The sequence below is a fragment of the Xenopus laevis genome, chromosome 5L, assembly GCF_017654675.1.
Source record: "Xenopus laevis strain J_2021 chromosome 5L, Xenopus_laevis_v10.1, whole genome shotgun sequence".
Lineage (NCBI taxonomy): Eukaryota > Metazoa > Chordata > Amphibia > Anura > Pipidae > Xenopus > Xenopus laevis.
Window position 1 is genome coordinate 89099281 of NC_054379.1, and position 19818 is coordinate 89119098.

The 19818-nt window shown below is 36.0% G+C and overlaps 1 protein-coding gene across 2 annotated transcripts in view; it reads right to left on the reverse strand.

Moving 5' to 3' along the window:
• The window catches only part of ankrd6.L (ankyrin repeat domain 6 L homeolog), a 68822-nt gene that overhangs the window by 25989 nt on the left and 23015 nt on the right, over positions 1-19818 (reverse strand). For both annotated transcript variants that reach the window (XM_041563022.1, XM_018263391.2), the window contains exon 2: positions 8893-9156. In XM_041563022.1, coding sequence (XP_041418956.1) covers positions 8893-9012 — 120 coding nt within the window. In that variant the 5' untranslated portion in view covers positions 9013-9156. The remainder of the gene's footprint in view (positions 1-8892; positions 9157-19818) is intronic.

Here is a 19818-nt window from a genome sequence, read left to right on the forward strand (position 1 = left end):
TAAATCAATTGGGTATGTCCATGAACACTGCTCATAGTAACCATGCTCAGTGAGTCTAAATACAGGACACCTAAAATAAGTCTTATTTAGCTGCAATGAACATTTTCTATAAATAATACATTAATAATGTATGCCATTTATTAGCTGTAATTCAAGGAATATTACAGTAGAACCCCCATTTTATGTTTTTCAGATAACAGAAAAAAAAACAGTATAAGATCGGGAAATGTGCTAAAGCAACTTAAAGGAACAGTAACGTTAAAGTGTTTTAAAGTAATGAAAATATAATGTAGTGTTGCCCTGCACTGGTAAAACTGCTGTGTTTGCTTAAGAAACACCACTATTGTTTATATAAATAAGCTGCTGTGTAGCTGTGTAGCAATGGGGGCAGCCATTCAAATGAGAAAAGGCTCAGGTTACACAGCAGATAGCAAATAAGCTCTGTCTGTCTAATGGTGTTATCTGTTATCCATTACTTAACCTGTGCCATATAGCTGTTTTTCAATTCCCGCCATTGCTCCACAGCAGCTTGTTTATATGAACTATAGTAGTATTTTATAAACACATCTGTTTTACCAGTACAGGGCAACAGTACATTACTTTAAAACAATTACATTTTTTGGTGTTACTGTTCCTTTTAGCTTAATAAACCCAAAAGTTTATAAGCAGTGCAGCATTATTGTGCAATAGGGGACAGCTAAATTAAGGTTTCATGGTTTATTAAAATAAACTTTACAACAGATCTAATGCAGAGCAATTACCAAATGATTCCTATTATACTCAAAGGACTCTCAAAAATCATTTAAAATTCAGAAATCTAGAATAATATACATAACATACCCAGTAAACATTTCATATGTTTTAGTAAACATGTTTGTCTTGAAATGTGAATATATTTAACCCTTTAATTTTGCATTTCATTTGTACTCAGAGCCAGACATTTTTTGAACATTTTGTGCTTTCTCATTTTAGGGGCATTTCCTGGGGGAGTTTACCTAGGAAAACTATACATTTTTTTCGGGAGAACCTGAGCTTTCTAAATATAAATTATAAACCTGAGTTTTTGTGTATTTCCACTTATGGAACAAGATTTTGAGCTCTAAATACAAAAAATAAATGCAAATTGCTATTTTTCATGATATAGGGATTTATAACAAAAACATTTTATTTTATGCACAAAAATTCAACTGATTTGGAAAGCCATGGTTGTGAAGTTGGTACATAGATCCTTCAACTCCGACTCCTTAGTTTATGGTACCTCCAACTCCTATGATTTTTATGGAACAGTAACACCAAAAGCTGAAAGTGTATCAAAGTAATTAACATATAATATACTGTTAGCATGCACTGGTAAAATCCGTGTGTTTGCTTTAGAAAGACTACTATAGTTTATATAAATAAGATGCTGTGTAACCATGGGAAGAGCCATACAAGCTGAAAAAGGAGAAAAAGCACAGGTTACAAAGCACATAACAGATAAAACTCCATTGTATTGGACAGGGCTTATCTGTTATGTGCTATGTCTGTTATGTGCTATGCCTTTTCTCCTTTTTTCCAGCAGCTTAAATGACTCCGGGTACACAGAATTGCTCTCGACTCTGTGGAAAGTGTACCAATACCAGATATGTAGATATGAAGATTTCTGACCTCTATAAATCAAAACATCCCACAGTAAATTACCGACTTTCCAAAGCACTACAACAGAATATGGCATACTTTGGATTCCAACGCCAAAAAATCCTGGAACAGTAGGTGTACCCCAGGAAACCATATATATTTTATAAGTACATATGTGTCTTTCTACTCCAAAGTACCAAACATCAAAGATTTTCTAAACTTAGCCATTTCTATACAAATGTATGAAAATTCACCTCAAAACTTTCACTTTGCAAGTTTGTATCTGCTACACAGCATTAGGTACCAAGTTTATACATCCTAAATATGAATGCCAGAAGTCCACTGAACAGTTTGATGTCCATTGTGCAAAGTATCTGGCGTTTAGAGACCCCAAAATTAAGTTAGCGCATACAATTTGTCCCAGAACTCACTTCAGCTACTGAATAATCAACACAGTTACTACATTTTTTGTGGGGTGGAAACACAAAAAACTAAACTGAACCCCCAAACCATATATTTTTGGAAAGTACACATTCGGGCAAAACTAAAAAGGGTAACCATGCCTTTCTACTCCAAACTACTGAGTCACAATTCTTTCCCAAAATTGGCAGTTTTGATGAGATACCTGAAAATTGCTTCAAAGCTTCCACTTTCTACCATCTTATCTCCCACATAGCATTAGGTACCAACAGAAAACATCCTAAATATGAATGCCACTTGTGCAAAAGAGTACCAAATATCTGGCTTTTAGAGACCTCAAAATTAAGTTAGTGCATAAAAATTGTCCTGGAACTCACTTCAGCTACTGAGTACTGAATAATACTGAATAATTGACACATTGACTGCAATTTGTGCGGGGTAAAAACACAAAAAAATACATTGGCCCCCCTAAAACCATTTATTTTTGGAAAGTACACATTTAGCCAAATTCAAAATGGGTAACCATGTCTTTCTATTCAAAACTGCTGAGTCAAATTTGTCGGTTTTGATAAAATACTTGAAAATCATCTCAAAGCTTCCATTTCTAGCATTTTATCTCCCACATGGCATTAGATGCCAAGAGAAAGCATTCTAAATATGAATGCCAGGGGTCCATTTAACAGTTTGATGCCCACTGTACATAGGATTACCAAAGTATCTGGCTCTGAAAGTCCTCAAAAGGAAGTTAGTGCATACAAATTCAGCAATTGAAAATTCAACACATTTATTGTATTTTTTGTGGGGTAAAATATAAAAACTACGATGATACTCCAAAACTATATATTTTTGGAAAGAACAAATTCAGGTGAAACTAAAATGGGTAACCATGTCTTTCTACTCCAAACTACTGAGTTGCAATGTTTTCCCAAAATTGGCAGTTTTGATAAAATACCTAAAAATTGCCTCAAAGTTTCCATTTTCTAGCACCTTATCTCCCACATAGCATTAGGTACCAAGAGAAAACACCCAAAATATGAATGCCAATGTCAATTGAACAGTTTGATGCCTATTGTGCATAGGATTATCCAAGTATCTAGCATTTAGAGATCCTGAAATGAAGTGCATACAAATTAGCGCAGAGATCACAGCTACTGAAAAATCAACACATTTACAGCATTTTTGTGGGGTAGAACACAAAACACTATGTAGACCCCCCAAAACCACATATATTTTGAAACAACACATTCTAAGTAAACTAAAATGGGTAAATACATCTTTCTACTCCAGACTATCAAAGTGCTAAATGTAGTAGGTTTTTATGATATTTCTGAAAATCGTTATTTTACCCAACATTTTGTATTTTGCACTCTGGCTTCTGCAATATAAGCAATTGGTATGCGCATTATTTGGTATAAGTCCTCTAAAAGTACAGAGACCCTAGAAAACCATATATTATCCAAAACAACACAGTGAGGATCATTTATAAACTTCGCACAAGGCAGATTGGTTCGCAAAGTGAATATATTTGGTTATATCTATAAAGCTGAATAAGTGTGGTGTAAAGAGAATTGCAAATATTTTTCACAATGCAAATGTCTATATGAGCTTTTTAAATATGTAAAAAATTAGCAAATTGCGAATATTTATGCGCACACTCAGCGACTGAATTACACCACAACTTTGGTGGCGGAGAAAATATTCGCAAAACAGTTTTGCAAAGTGGGAATATAAATTACTGTCAACCTCACGCATTGGGTGTGTTATTTGCACACCATTTGCAAAAATTTATTCACAATGCGAATTCGCAAAAGACGGGCAGAGCAGTGCAATACATTATCGTTCAGGAAAAACCATGGGCAATACAACCATTTGCGAATAAATATGCGCTGCGCGAACTTTATAAATAACCCCCATTCTGTCTAAACTAAAATGGGTAAATACATGTTTCTACTCCAAACTACCAAACTGCAAAGCTATGCTAACTGTAGCAGGTTTTCATGACCAATATGCATAGCAGTTTGATGACCAATATGCATAGATTTACCAAACTATATGACGTGCAGATGCACCCAAATCAATATATAGCAGACAAAAAGTCCATAAGCAAAAACAAGTAATAAAGAACAATGTGGAATGCAATAAAATCACTAAAATCAATTCTTTTCCACCTAGTGTAATCTGCAGTCAGAATCACAGTTTGACTATTTTGGCTTGGCTAAATTAGTTTTACGAACTAAATCGAGCAAGCAGACCTGAAAATGCAATAAAATGGCTAACAATGCAATAAAATGCATGTTTTATGCGTTTGTGCAAGTAGGTGTGTGGCGTGAATGTGTAAAAGCCCAGCCATGCCCCAAAAATGTATGTAATATATGTGTGTGTGGAAGTGTAAATATTAGGGGCATATTTATCGAATTTATTTGTCGAATTTTGAATAAAAAAAAAAAACGTCAAAATACGAATTGAAAGACCAACCGAAATTAAGTCGACTTTTTTTGGATCGAATAGGTCAGTTTTCAATCTAAAAGGTCCGTATTCGGCTCAAAAGTAATAGCGCATTAGATCAATGTTTTTCCAAAAAAAAAAAAACATTTATTTTTCAAAGTCCACTAATTGACTCCATTTGGGTTCTAGGAGGTCCCCCACAGGCTAAAACAACAATTCGGCAGGTTTTAGATGGCGAATGGTTGAAGTCGAATTTTTAAAGAGACAGTACATGATAAATTTCGATATTTCGTTTTTATGCATTTTTTGCAAATTCAAATTGAATTTGGACTATTCCCTAGTCAAAAATGAGCTCGAAATTCAAATTTTTTAAATTCACTTCAACCGTTTATAAATCTGCCCCTAAGTGTGTATTAGTGGCATACACTGTACAGTATATGTTGAATAAAGCACCCCCTATTAAAAAATGTATAATGCACCTATAAACCCTGTAAATGTAGTTTATTTTGGAAATCGGATTATTCACATTCTGTAGGTATGGACTTTTAACATGTATTACTTTAGTACCCCATGATTCCAGCCTTGGTATTTCTTTTACTGGCTAGGCCAGTGAAAATGCAACCATAGAAATGGCCCTTTACTAAGTTGTGGATTTTTAAAGGAGAAGGAAAGGTAATTTTTAATAGCTATTCTAAACTGTTAGTTGCATGCGACCTCCTGAAACACCATACTTTAATTACCCAATTCGCTGTGGATTCCTTGTACCGTCACATAGAAGTAAATCCCTGTTGTGGACTTTGCGGCCAGCCAGATGAACGTATTATTATTATTTCTCCCGCATGACCCCTCGCATCATGCTTTCAATGCTCCTAAAAACTCTTGCCTGGGGGAAGTACAGTAACTGTTTGGCTTGGATTATTGTTTCTGCATATGTGCAAGCCCTGATATAGCAGATTTGGATCGGCAGAGGGATGTCTTCTATATTATATGCACTTTACAATATTTTTAACATCGCTATTATAATAATTGTAATACAGCTGAAGGGGAAATCGTATACAGACAGCATTTCTGTAAGTAGCTCTTCACGCAAGGGGCTATATAACTGTATTTGCATTTTACCTTTTCGTCTCCTTTAAGTACCAGTGTGGTTTAATACTGTAATGTATGTGATCACTTCCAAAGAAACAGGCAGGGTTGCCACAATAAATTGTGGGGTCCATATGCCCACCTGACCACACCTCTGACCCACCCATATCTAACCCTATTTATGCAAGACCAGGTCCCTGACAAGACTCTTGTCCCATTGCACTCTGCATTCAGGTAGTTTAACTTGCTCCTTATGAAACTGACCCCTTTGGTACGAAACTCTTCTCCAACCCTTTGTTTTGGTCCCGGCCACCTGCCTTATAATTTACCTCTGGTCACCTGGCTAATAATTTACCTCTGGCCACCTAGTAATTTACATCTGAGCTGGCAAAAGTCTAATGTTGTTATTAACAAAGAGGAACATAGATGGCTAATATCGGGCTGGCCAGTACCTCAGGAGTATCCCTTCCTTCTACCAGTGCCCCATACCGCACCCTTCGGAAATCTAAGACTTTAATGAACCATATTTAATGTATATAATTTCTAAGTGGTATATCAGATACAACCTTTTTCTACTTGATATCTTTCTATACTACTAACTTTTAAAAACTCAATAAAAATATTGAAAAGAAGAAGGCCATAATATATTTTCCTAGAAAAGGTGGCAACCTATATTTAGAACCTTCAGTTCTATAAATTCCCATACAGCCTCACATATGATTACCATCTATCTGATCAAAAGATACAATCTCTGACCGACTAAACCGCACTGACTTCATTTTCTTTTCTTAGCATTTGTCGAGTCTCCAAACTTTGGTTTCAGGTGACTCCACCACAATAACAATTATACTGTTCCTAGGCAACAGAATGTAAGCAGGTCTGCAAGCGCCCTTAGGTCACAAATACGGCAGTTTATTTTGAAAATATAAGTTTGGGCAGGTTTTTCGAAGAAATATTTGGCATTTAAATGATATGGTAAAATATGTCTACCTCCCAGACATTCTGCACTTCTGTTACAAAACTGGCACAATGCTGATAAACACATAAATGATTCTCATATGATTATAAGTAATATATTATGAGTCATCATTAAAGGAGAATTATTGTGCCATAATGAAGAATCATTTTAAGGAAAATGTTTTTTTCTAATTCAGAATTTACACTCTAGGTAACAAACAACCAAAGAAACACATTACTGAAAAAACTTACATATAATTGTTGCTGTTTTGCTGATAAAAAGTAGAAACTAAAACAGAGATCTTAGGGTTCATTTACAACCGCAAGTCTAATTTTGAGTGCAATCGGCAGATTGGAGAATGATGCTCCCTTGTGCAGCCATATAATTCATGCTTTCTGGCATACACAGAGATGGAGAGATTTACTGCTGACATAATTTTTATTTACTATTGTCTTCTTCTTAAAATTTTATATTCCACTACAGCAGCTAATGACAGGGACTGAAAAACAAATGGTTTACCCTGTTTTCTAAAACTGCAATTCTTTTTCAGGGTGTTTAAACATGTAAGGCCTCAGTTACTGAAGTAGAGTGAATTGCAAAGTGCAAAACATTGTCACAAGTTGTACTGTTTTTTTTCACCCACAATTTTCTCAGTATTTCCACATAAAGGATTTAGTGGGAAATTGTGGGTATAGCAGTATTCATCCAGCACCCCATTGGAAAATCTTGCCCTAGTGGTGGCATTGATGTGTGCTTGCTAGAGCATTTAATATCAATTATTAAATGTGCGTGCTATTTAAACAGTTAAAACACTTTTTAATACAACATGCAAAGTAAACCCTGGAATTACTGCACAATGCAGGTGTAATGTAACATAGTAAGTTAGATTGAAAAAAGACACGTGTCCATCAAGTTCAACCTTTTAAGTCTATATAACTTGCCTAGTTATTATTAGATAATAACTAATAAAATATATTCAATAAAAATAAATGCAAGTGATTTATCTGCACTAATACCTGAGGGTCACATATGATCAAATACAGTACAAGTATGGGATCTTCATAGGAACATAGTAGATAAAGCTGAAAAAAGACACGTCCATCACATACATCAGATTGTAAATGTACCCTGTAGTAACTTGACCTGTAATCGTTTTTTTTTAAAAAAAATTGAATGTGAACGAAGAGTGCCGAAGCTCACACTAATTTCAAAAGCTATTTTTAATGCTCACATGCTTTTTAATGTTTTTTTAATTAACCTTTATGCATGGTAAATTAAGCAATAATCCATAATCTAAAGGATCCAAGCATTTTGGACTTTATTTCCCATCCTAGTACATGATTATTTTTTTTCTTTGCATATTAAGTAATATTTTTATGGCTATTACCCTATTTATTCAAAGGAAAAACTATTTAAAGAATGTCAGTAATGCAGGCCTGACAGTAGGGAGCTGAACTGGGTATCTGCAGACAAGAATTCCCACTGCGAAAGGGAATACAAACTTTTATAGAATGGCTAGTATGCTTAACAATGGTGACTTTCTAGCAAATACTTTGGTCTTTTCAGAAATAGTGTTCTGTGCTTAGCAGACAGCTACCCAATGTCTGGGTGAATTAAAGCTTAAGGGGGGGGGGGCTCAGTATGATAGGCTCCCCTTGCATCTCTATTGTTTGCCTGGTCAGTCTGCAGCTCTGTCCAGTGGCTAGCAGGGTTTTCCCAGTGAAAGTCTGTTGCCCCTAAGGAAAAGATTATTTTAAGTGCCTGCTGCATTAGTGCACTACTGCCTATAAGGCAGTTACTTGCTATGATAAATGTTACATCTGGCCCTACTACATGTAAACAAAAATGTTTTAAGACAGAAACAGGTTTTTGTGTATATCGAAATACAATGAATTTTTTATTGATGACAACTACATATTTTGCTTATACAGGGAAACGAGTCACTTTCTGGATAACAAGCAAGTACACAGCCTCACCATTTTGTTACATGTGCTGTGCAGATTTGTACTTATTCTGGCAGAAAGGGCTGACAGTTTGTATTTATTACTGGAAGTCTGCACAACAACCAGTGGCAAATTTCTATAAATGAGGATTAGTAAAGGAAATGCCGTCACCAAAATCCATTAAAAACTTGCAATACCACATTCTCGCATCTACTATTACATTTCTTCAAAATCTGCCAATGACAGGCTTGCCCTGCTACTTGCCTGGTTTCACTTCCCTGAAAAGAGAAAAGTACAATGACAGTTTGGGAAGGCATGCAGGCAAGGCAAGTAAAGAAATGACGCCTTGGGCTCCAATTAGAATATCACACAATGGATGGGAAACTATTTAACAGGATTCACATAAAAAAGTTTTCCTGTTACCTTGGTAACTGCTACCTTGGCACCTTTGTTGATAAGCTGCACCACATTATCCGCTTGGCCTTTGTATGCAGCTACAAGGAGACGTTCTGAAAGCACAGCGGCCACATCCTGCTGGCTCATGAATTAGTAGAGAAGTCACAGGGCAAGCTGGGGCCAGGTGTTTGTTCATTCATAAACACAGTTCCCAAAGATGTACAGAGCTTACAGGCCCGGGGGATGGAACACATTCAGCGTAGCATGCTCTGTTGATGCCATCTTCTTTCCCTAAGAAGGAACAAACACAGAAAGTGTAGGTAAAACAATAACTGCATAAAAAGCATCTATGTGCATCTATGTGCTATTAAAAAGTTAAAGTATTTGATTGTTAGATCTTCTGGTTTCACACTCCAGTCATTGAGCCAAGATCTCGCCTTGTTTGCCTTTTATGTTGTGCCCACCCATACAAGAGTAGGAAAAATGCGGACAGCATGTAACTTTGCATGGTAGCTGTTTATTAACTATCTTAAAGGGATACTGTCATGGGAAAAAAAAAATTTTTTCAAAATGAATCAGTTAATAGTGCTGCTCCAGCAGAATTCTGCACTGAAATCAATTTCTCAAAAGAGCAAACATATTTTTTTATATTCAATTTTGAAATCTGACATGGGGCTAGACATATTGTCAATTTCCCAGCTGCCCCAAGTCATGTGACTTGTGCTCTGATAAACTTCAATACTCTTTACTGCTGTACTGCAAATTGGAGTGATATCACCCCCCCTCCCTTTCCCCCCCAGCAGCCAAATGAAAGAACAATGGGAAGGTAACCAGATAGCAGCTCCCTAACACAAGATAACAGCTGCCTGGTAGAGCTAAGAACAACACTCAATAGTAAAAACCCATGTCCCACTGAGACACATTCAGTTACATTGAGAAGGAAAAACAGCAGCCTGCCAGAAAGCATTTCTCTCCTAAAGTCACATGACCAGGGGCAGATGGGAAATTGACAAAATGTCTAGCCCCATGTCAGATTTCAAAATTGAATATAAAAAAATCTGTTTGCTCTTTTGAGAAATGGATTTCAGTGCAGAATTCTGCTGGAGTAGCACTATTAACTGATGCCTTTTGAAAAAAATGTTTTCTGATGACAGGATCCCTTTAAGAGAACAGCATATGAAAGGTATGGGATCTGTTATCCGGAAATCTGTTATCCAGAAAGCTCTGAATTAGGAAAGGCTCTAATAGACTCTATTTTATCCAAATAATACAAATTTTTAAACATGATTTCCCTTTTCTCTGTAATAATAAAACAGTGCCTTGTACTTGATTCAAACTAAAATATAATTAATCCTGTTGAAGGCAAAACAATCCTACTGGGTTTAATTCATGGTTAAATCTTAATTTTTTGAGTTTACTTAATATTTACATGATTTTCTCGTAGACTTAAGGTATGAATACAGAAAATTTCATTATCTGTAAAACCCCAAGTGACAACCATTCTAGATAACAGGTCCCATGCCTTTACAGCAATCTGATCATAATACTTGATGCAATTTTATAAATGAATATGTATTTACGCAAATACTATTATTAAAATATTTGCAAAAATGTGTACTTTTGCACAAAAGTAGCAATATACAAGTAAAAATAGACATATACAGTACAAAAAGAAAGGACATGGAGATGTCTGAAATGTTACCTATTATGGTACTTTTGCATCATTTATACCAGTTATACCCAACAGACAATCAATTCAAAATAGGACTTACTGTTTATAAAAATCTCACAAAAGAACATTTGTAGATATTTATTTTATTCAAAGGAATTGTATTGTGCTATCACCAACATATAACATAGCATGCTCTTTTTCAAGTTGTAATACGTTTATATATTAGTATTCTATATTATATAAGCTAGAGTTACTAAAAATAAAAACAGTTTCTGCTCATACTTATGGAAGTCTTGAAATACGTGTCACTAAATTCTCTCTATTATATAAGTAATTGGTATTTGGCTTTTGACACCATTTCAAGAGGTTTATGAAGTGTTTCTCTTCTCATTTTAACTGTTAGAAAAGTATTCCTCATTCTAGTGCAAAGCCAAGCCCTGAACAGCTGTAAAGATTAGTTTTCATGCCCTACCTGTTATACTATGTGAGTCCTGTCATGTTCTAAACAAGAATTTTCCTTTTGGCAGCTTTTAGTGATCCAGTTACATACAAAGCTGGAATTAATCACCTGAGCCAGCTACAAATTGACTGCAACACCTTTTAAACAGTACAGAAAGAAAGTAATGCATTAACTGACAGTTTGTTATTTTCAAGATATTGAAATTACAAAGACCACAGGCAGAAGTGCACTAGAGGCACAATAGCATGTCCCATAACGTTCATGAAGAGGGCTCCATTTCTCAAAATCTGGCTCCTCTGTGCACCTCATGCAGGATAACTATTATGGCACAAGGTGCAGAGTGTAGTGTTGGCAGGTGCAGCCCAGCCCTGTCCATACTGCCTGTCATAGACATGTGGAAATTAATTTAGGCTGGAAAGCTGTAAGCGAAGTGCAAAAAAAAAAAATAACCAACTGTGCCAATTTTTGAACTTTGCACCATGCCTTCCATGTCAAAAATAAGACCTTTTGTCTGTTATTTCAGGTTATGGCAGCAAATGTTCATTAACCGCAATTGCACAGGTGATGCCCATGATTTTTGTTACTTGGGTAATGGTGCCAAATCACACTCTGTCCCTTGCTTCGTATGCTAATAACTCAAATGCATGTCATTTGGAAATGTGAAGTACTATGCAAGCAACAGCTTCCCAACAAGAGCTTGCACTTTTGTCCTAACATCTAATAGGCAGAACCAAGAGCATGACAAGGCCCATTTAGTGAGAGTTAAAAATGAAACATAATGTGGTCAGTCATTTTTTCTGTGGACAACACAGACGTTTGCTTTTACAAACCACTCAACCTCCTTGGGTATGGAAAGCAGAAAGATAAGACAGGTTCTCACCAGTCACTTTCAACACCAGACATGGCCAATATTTGGATTTTCCCATAAGTTTGAGCTACAAATACCAACATTAGAGTTGCCACCATCTGGTTTTTGACCCGGGCAGCCCAGTTTTTCAAGGTCAAAACCTTCTGCCTGGTTTTGACAAACATTCTGAAAACCAGGCAGAAATCCTCCAAATTTCATCTGACTGATGTAATGATAAAATCAGCATCCTGCATGATGACATCAGCAGTATACGTGATGACACTGGCAGAAAGTGTGTGATGATGTCATCGCACAGGCCCCCTTTGTCTGGGTTTATAACCAGGCAAAGGTGGCAACCCAAGCCAGCATCCTCATGACACTTACAGTGAGCTGGAGAAAGTCATGTTAGAAATCCATGGTCTCTAGTTTACATGGTACTGTAATGAAATAGTCTCAAGCTATATTATTTGTAAGGTCAAGGAACTACTATACAAAATAATGGTTTACTGTTAAGTTAACTTTTAGTATGTTATAAAATGTCTTATTCTAGGTGACTTCTAAATTGGACTTTTTCCTACCTTTTCTGAATCTTTCCAGTTTTCACATGGGGGCCACTGACCCTGGCAAAAAAATATTGCTTGTTGATGATACAATTTTATTATTACATGGTATTTTTATCATTCTAGTTATATATCTTCCCTATTCATATTCCATTGACTCATTCAAACCACTGCCTGGTTCCTAGAAGGCAGTTGAAATTCCAAATAACACTTTAATCATTCCAAAACTACAAAAAAAGAAAATGGAGACAAACTAATATTTTTTAAAAACATTTCTTTATTTAGACTGATTTCATCCCAGTTCATCTTTAGATTAACTTTAAGTATGTATGATGTAGACAGTGTTATATGTTTTTTTTATTCAGTAGTTATATATACTCAAAGTTAAATGAATAATAAAAATAATAATGAATTGTGATAGCAAAACAATCCTATTGGCTTTTTACATTTTTTTCATTCCATGTTTTGTTTTTTTTGTTGTTGCCAGGAACCTCATAACCTGGCAATGATCAACAGGCACAGATTTGCATGGTCACAAAGGCCCAGGCCTATGGTAGCATAAATTAAGCGGCAGTATGCCGCCCAGCCGCACAGACAACAACCTTGATTCCAGAGCCGCTACTGTAGAAATAAAGGATGAGCAAGTGCGCATTGCTACTGGCGGAAACAAGGGGGTGACAGAGGATGCCAGCCTCTGGGTTATTTCAGATTAAATCTGACCCTGCTGATCAAAATGCCCTGACCTCCAAAGCTTGAACCAGCTATGACAACAGTATTTGCAGTATCTACCAGAACTATAACATAAGAAGATAGAATAGTACATTAGATAGAAATTGGTAATACTATAATAACAGCAAAATATGTAATTTTCTGTAGAGAGATGAAATAAGTTCTTACAGGGGTAATAGTTCTTCAATATGTATTGCATTGCTTCATTCAATAAAGTACGGTAAGCCATATAATTTCATTTTAGTGCATCTAATTAGCTGTAAGTTTGATTAATTACATTTCTAAAGATTGCATTTCACTGCAGAAATCTTTATCATTATTGTTTGTCAAATTGCTATTTTGGCATTTTAGTTATCTTCTTAGTAATCTACTTAGAGGCCAATGAAAAAAAGCAGAGTACAGCAGTATTAGGCTCAATTATAAATCTTGTTGCATGCAGCTATAAAAGTATAGCTTAGCCTGCTGACATAGCCAGCTTGGAAATATTAATATATCATTTACTGACAAACTGGAAACGCAGAAAATGTGACTATTAGTAAAACATGCCTGGAAGGAAGGGCTTTCCATCATTTGTATGTCCCCGTGCCCGCCCAAGGAGCAAACTGCAGCAGTGTTCAGGCAGCTAAGGCCTAGAGGAATAATCGAAGGCAAGCCCTGAAAGTTCATTTAAATTACACCACAAGCTTCTTAATGTACAGTGCAGCCTGATGAAATTATATGGTTCACATAATCTGGTATTGCTTATGCAAAGCTCATGCACAACACATTACTAGTTTGTTACTTGAATAAGTTTCTGACTGCACAGCGAGTGTGGGAACTGCTAAGAGAGTGTTGCATGTTAATTTGGGGGCACATTTACTAAGCTCGAGTGAAGGATTAGAATAAAAAATACTTTGAATTTCGAAGTATTTTTTTGGCTACTTCAACCATCGAATTGCCTACTTCGACCTTCGACTACGACTTTGAATCGAACGATTTTTCGTTCGACTAATCGACCATTCGATAGTACTGTCTCTTTAAAAAAAACTTCGATCACCTACTTCGCCACCTAAAACCTACCGAGCACCAATGTTAGCCTATGGGGAAGGTCCCCATAGGCTTTCTAGGCAATTTGTGATCGAAGGAAATTCGTTTGATCGATGGATTAAAATCCTTCGAATCGATTTGTTCAATCGAACGGTTTTTCCTTCGATCGTTCGAACGAATTGTGGTAAATCCTTCGACTTTGATATTCGAAGTCGAAGGATTTAACTTCAATGGTCGAATATCGAGGGTTAATTAACCCCCGATATTCGACCCATAGTAAATGTGCCCCTAAGTGTTATGAAGCGTTAAAAACCTTAAAAGCGTTTAAAACCAACAAGGCATTTGTGAGAAATTGCACTTGGGAGACTGTAAGTACCCAGTGTAAATATGAGTGCAAGTGGGTTTGCTCAGTGTGTGTTTTGTCACATGTATGTGTTGTTGGAGCAGCAGGTACATTCAGTATTTACATGTGAGAGATGTCAGTGGCTTTTCATCTTGAAATCTGAACTGCAGACTCTAAGGGGGGAACTTGCAGCACTGAGGGCAGCGGCAAATGTGGGGGATGGAGGGAGGCTCGCAGAACAACCACTGGCAGGGGCCAGTGTGGTGGGGGTTGGAGAAGGGACAGTGGAGACTAATGAGGGAGGAAGGTTTGTTACAGTCAAGATGGGAAGATGGGACAAGGTAGAATAGAACTGTCAAATACATGAATATGTATGTAGCAAGGTGCAAAAGTAAGATATGATTCTTAAAACAATGTTTTTTTCTCTGTTATCCAGAATGCTTGGGATCTGGGGTTTTCGGGATAACGTAGCTTTATATAATTATATATATATATATATATATATATAGTCCTCCATGCAGCCAGCACTCTCGATAAAATAGTTTCAAACGCCTGGGTGCAGTATCAACAATTACAATCTCTGCATACACGAATAAGATCCGCACTCACAGGACTTATGAAAATTATAGAAAATTTATTGCGAAAGCCTAACGTTTCGGCCTCCTCCGAGGCCTTTTTCAAAAAAGGCCTCGGAGGAGGCCGAAACGTTAGGCTTTCGCAATAAATTTTCTATAATTTTCATAAGTCCTGTGAGTGCGGATCTTATTCGTGTATATATATATATATATATATATATATATATATATATATATATATATATATAAAATTGCACCTGATCAGCTACATACCATATGTTAACTTTTTACAAAAGATACACAAAAATGACTTTTAAGGGAGTGGTTCACATTTTATTTAACTTTTAGTATGTTATATAATGGCTAATTCTAAGCAACTTTTCAATATACTTTTTTTTCTTTTTTATAGTTTTTGAATTATTTTCCTTCTTCTTCTGACATTCCGTCTTTCAAATGGGGGTCACTGACCTCATCTAAAACAAATATTCTGTTATTATATGTATTGTTATTGCTACTTTTTTATAACTCATCTTTCTATTCAGACCCTCTCCTAGTCATATTGCAGTCTCTTATTCAAATCAATGCATGGTTACTAGGGTAATCTGGACCCTAGCAAGCAGATTGCAAATTGGAGAGCTACTGAATAAAAAGCTAAATAACTCAAAAGCCACAAATAATAAAAAAATTAAAACCAATTGAAAATTGTCTCAGCATATCACTCTGTACATCATACTAAAAGTTAATTCAAAGGTGGAAAATCCCTTTTAGAAAGCCCTCTTTACCAAATACACAGAAAAAAATCATCAGCACTCGGTCTAACCCACGCTGTGGCGTTGACCAGCTGCTATAACGATAAAAAGCCAATATTTGTACACAAAGAAAGAAAGAGAAAAATTGCCATGCACGGGTTGCCTTTAAAAATAATTATTCCAAAAAAGTAGGTGTTAGTACCACACTGGCCAAAATATGTAAGCTCACGTGCCATGTCAAGGCCCCTCATTGTGAAGTTTGTAGTGGATTTAAAATCAAGTCCCCCAGCAACCAGTGTGACTGAGTAGTAAGACCAACAGTGCACTTAACCATGCGCTCGCAATTTTTCTCTTTCTCTTTACTCATTGTAGGTTTTTTTTCCAATGGTATATTATTGATATCATGAATTGGTGAATAGAGCACAAAGATACACACTCCAATAATGGTCCAAAATAATGTAGCAAAACACCACAGTCATCAGATCCACAGGCATGGGAGGTGCAAAGTGTGTGAATTCTCTTCACTTCCTCATCTGCTGAACATGAACGTTTAAAACATGGCCAATTTCCACAGTACATGTATATTGGTCACGATTTGTATGCCACCATACACACACTAATAATAATGGTTTGAAGAGAGAAAAGATCTAACCACGGATATATTGGTTGAAATGATAAAGAAGGAATCTGACTTACGTCAGTGTGTTCAAAGCTATTCATTTAAAGAGAAAAAGATATCCCTTCTTTATCAAACAATTAAGTTTTTAGTTTTAAGTTTAGAGAAATACAAGAACTTAATTACTCCATTAAAAGGATTGCTTTTGATGACAAGAGGGTGATGCCAACACACTGCTGGTGGCTTTATTATTGGATTTGTGAATTATACACAATAAATGTTGTTTAATCATAAAAAACTTTTTTTCAATACAGTGCCAGTGCTTACAATTATTTGAATTCCTTTGTAAGAGAGAGGAAAGAAATAAGAAATAACCCCCCTCTTTCCACACACCCAATCACTTATTCGTTTTTATCACTAAAGTGCTATGTGTAATTAATAAACCAAAATAAATTAAAGTGTAAATCTGTATAACAAAAGTCCTTTTCAAACTAAACATGAAATCCTATTTATATTTTTTATTAAAAGCATTCATAGCTGTTGTAAGCTCATTTAAAAATCTCAGCTGTCAATCAAATATTGTCTGCCACTCGTCTATTCCCTGGGCATAGAGGCGGGGCGGACAATTACTTTCACTTTCCATTCAGCACTTTTTAGATGTCACTGCTCTCCACATATTCCCCCATTCTCTTTACCATTTAATTATGTAACCAGGGCATGGGGATGGACATCGGGTCCCCTATTCTGGTGCACAAACAAGATTCTGAGATGATGCAAGGCTTGTCTTAATAACAGTGTCCACAAAATGGCTGCTGCCTGCTTGCTATAATTTTGAAATCCCAGACTGAAGGAAGCAAGATTCAAATAATCTATATAGTGTAATTAAAGTTCATTTTGCTTGACTAATGTGATAAAATAGGATTTTGAATAATTTTTTTGGGTGACGGGTCCCCTTAAAATGAATTAAATTGATATTTGGTCTCTAGTATGTTTTGTGAATAGGAAAACGTGTTGTATGAGCAGCATTTTGGATTTTGACCAATTGCTCCTTTTTTCCTGGCAAAATACCAACACAGTGTGCTTTAGCAAACATTTTATTTCCTTTAAATCAACATTTCACTTCCTTTAAAAACAATGACAACTTTTTAACCTTTCTAAACTGTAAGACACTAATAAGAGACTAATGAAGCTTACTCAATGTATTCTTTTGAATTTGGGATTCGTCTCTAAAATTAAACACAAATGTTATACTGTGCAGTTGAGTGATGGGTCACAAAACCTTTTAAAGAAATTCCATTGTTCAACTGACTCAGTATTGGATAGCATGTGCCATGTAGAATATAGGGATGCACCGAATCCAGGATTCGGTCAGGATTCTGCCTTTTTCAGCAGGATTTGGCCGAATCCTTCTGCCCGGCTGAACCAAATCCTTGTTTACATATGCAAATTAGGGGCGGGAGGGAAATCGTGTGGAAGTAAAAAATGTTTTCCCCTTCCAACCCCTAATTTGCATATGGAGATTAGGATTCGGTATTCGGACGAATCTTTCGCAAAGGATTGGGGGGTTCGGCTGATTTCAAAATGGATCCCTAGTAGAATAGCATGCAGCGGACTCAAAACAATGGAGCTCTCTATTATGTTCATGTTGGTAATACCATACTACAATAAGGATCATTTATACAATAATGGTCAATTACGAACACATCCAACAAAAAAGTTAGGGAAAGACATAAAAGAAATTGTTCAGTGTAAAAATAAAAATTGGGTAAATGGATAGCTTGTGCAAAAAAAATTTTTTCAATATAGTTAGTTATAGTTAGTCAAAAATTTAATGTACAAAGGCTGGAGTGAATGGATGTGTAACATAATAGACAGAACACCACTTCCTGCTTTTCAGCTCTCTTGGTTTCCACTGATTGGTTACCAGGCAGTAACCAATCAGAGACTTGAGGGGGGTCGGATGGGTCATAACTGTTGCTTTTGAATCTGAGCTGAATGCTGAGGATCGATTGCAAACTCACTGAACAGTTATGTCCCATATGGCCCCCCTTCAAGTCGCTGACTGACTGATTTAGAGAGCCGAAAAGCAAGAAATGTTCTGTTCTTTTCACCATCCATCATCCATCACTTCAGCCTTTATAGATTACATTTTTGGCTAACTAACTATATTAGAAATCATTTTGCACAGCCTATTTACCCAGTTTTTATTTTTACACTGAACTGTTCCTTTAACCCCTACTGCAACTGCAGGATTAATGCCAAAATTAGTGGATTAGTTGCCAAAAAGAAGGGTGTGGGTGTGGGAGGTATACCAGAAATTTCTTTTAGTACGGTTTCCAATTTTCCTGAGAATAATTAGGGACAATTTGGGTTGAACTCAAAGACATGGAATGTGCAGAAATGAGCCAGAAAGCAGAAGCATGCTGCCACAGATTTCTTCCTGGCTCTATATTAGGCGAACTATCTTAGATATATAGGTATTCCGTGATGTGATGTTAGGATCTTGTCTGGCTGCTAGTTCATAAAAAATACAGTGCTCCCAACAAATAGTTCTTGCGGTGATGTTGCTTCCAGAAACTATTTTGGAACTCAACAGGGATTGTTCCAATTCATGAGATGTTAATTAATATCAGAATGGTGTTCTGCATTATATGGTCATGCAGTATATATATATATACATATATATATATATAATATATACTGTTCTAACTATTTTTGAACTATGAATAAAGGGCTAATATAGCAGTGTAAGAGCAGCACTGTCCAAATATGGCACCTCAAATGGGGCTTGAACAGAAAAGGCTGAAAACCTCTGGTGTGGGGACAAGCTAACGGAATTAGAGTTGATTCACTGATCTCTTTATGTGTTTGACCATATATGTGTGGGTGAATTGTGAGTGTCAGAAAATGTAATTGACCTGAAATGCTGAGCTGCTGCACTCTCTATATGCTAGCTTTTTTATTTAATACAAATCATACTTTTTTTCTTCCTGAATGGGCTACATTCATTCTCCCTCCAGAATAAATTGGGAACTACAGGGCTCCTTTCATTCATCTGTGCTGCTATTGATAATTCATTATATTTATGTGTATTAGACCAGAACACTATTCCAAGCAAAATCAAAGAATGATACTATAAGGCAGGGATTTGCTAAACAAAATATAAATTTTGCATAAAGTAAATTTAATACTAAGCAATTTTCCATTACATGTTTTCAATGATTTTTCATATGATTATAATGAATTATGGGGACTCCCCCAAAACAGAACATGAATCCATTTTTTGTAGGATGTAAACCCAAGTATAATTTTTTCATAATGAAAGCACATTTGATTATAAGCAGCCTTGCACCATGCATTGAATGCAACATTTCAA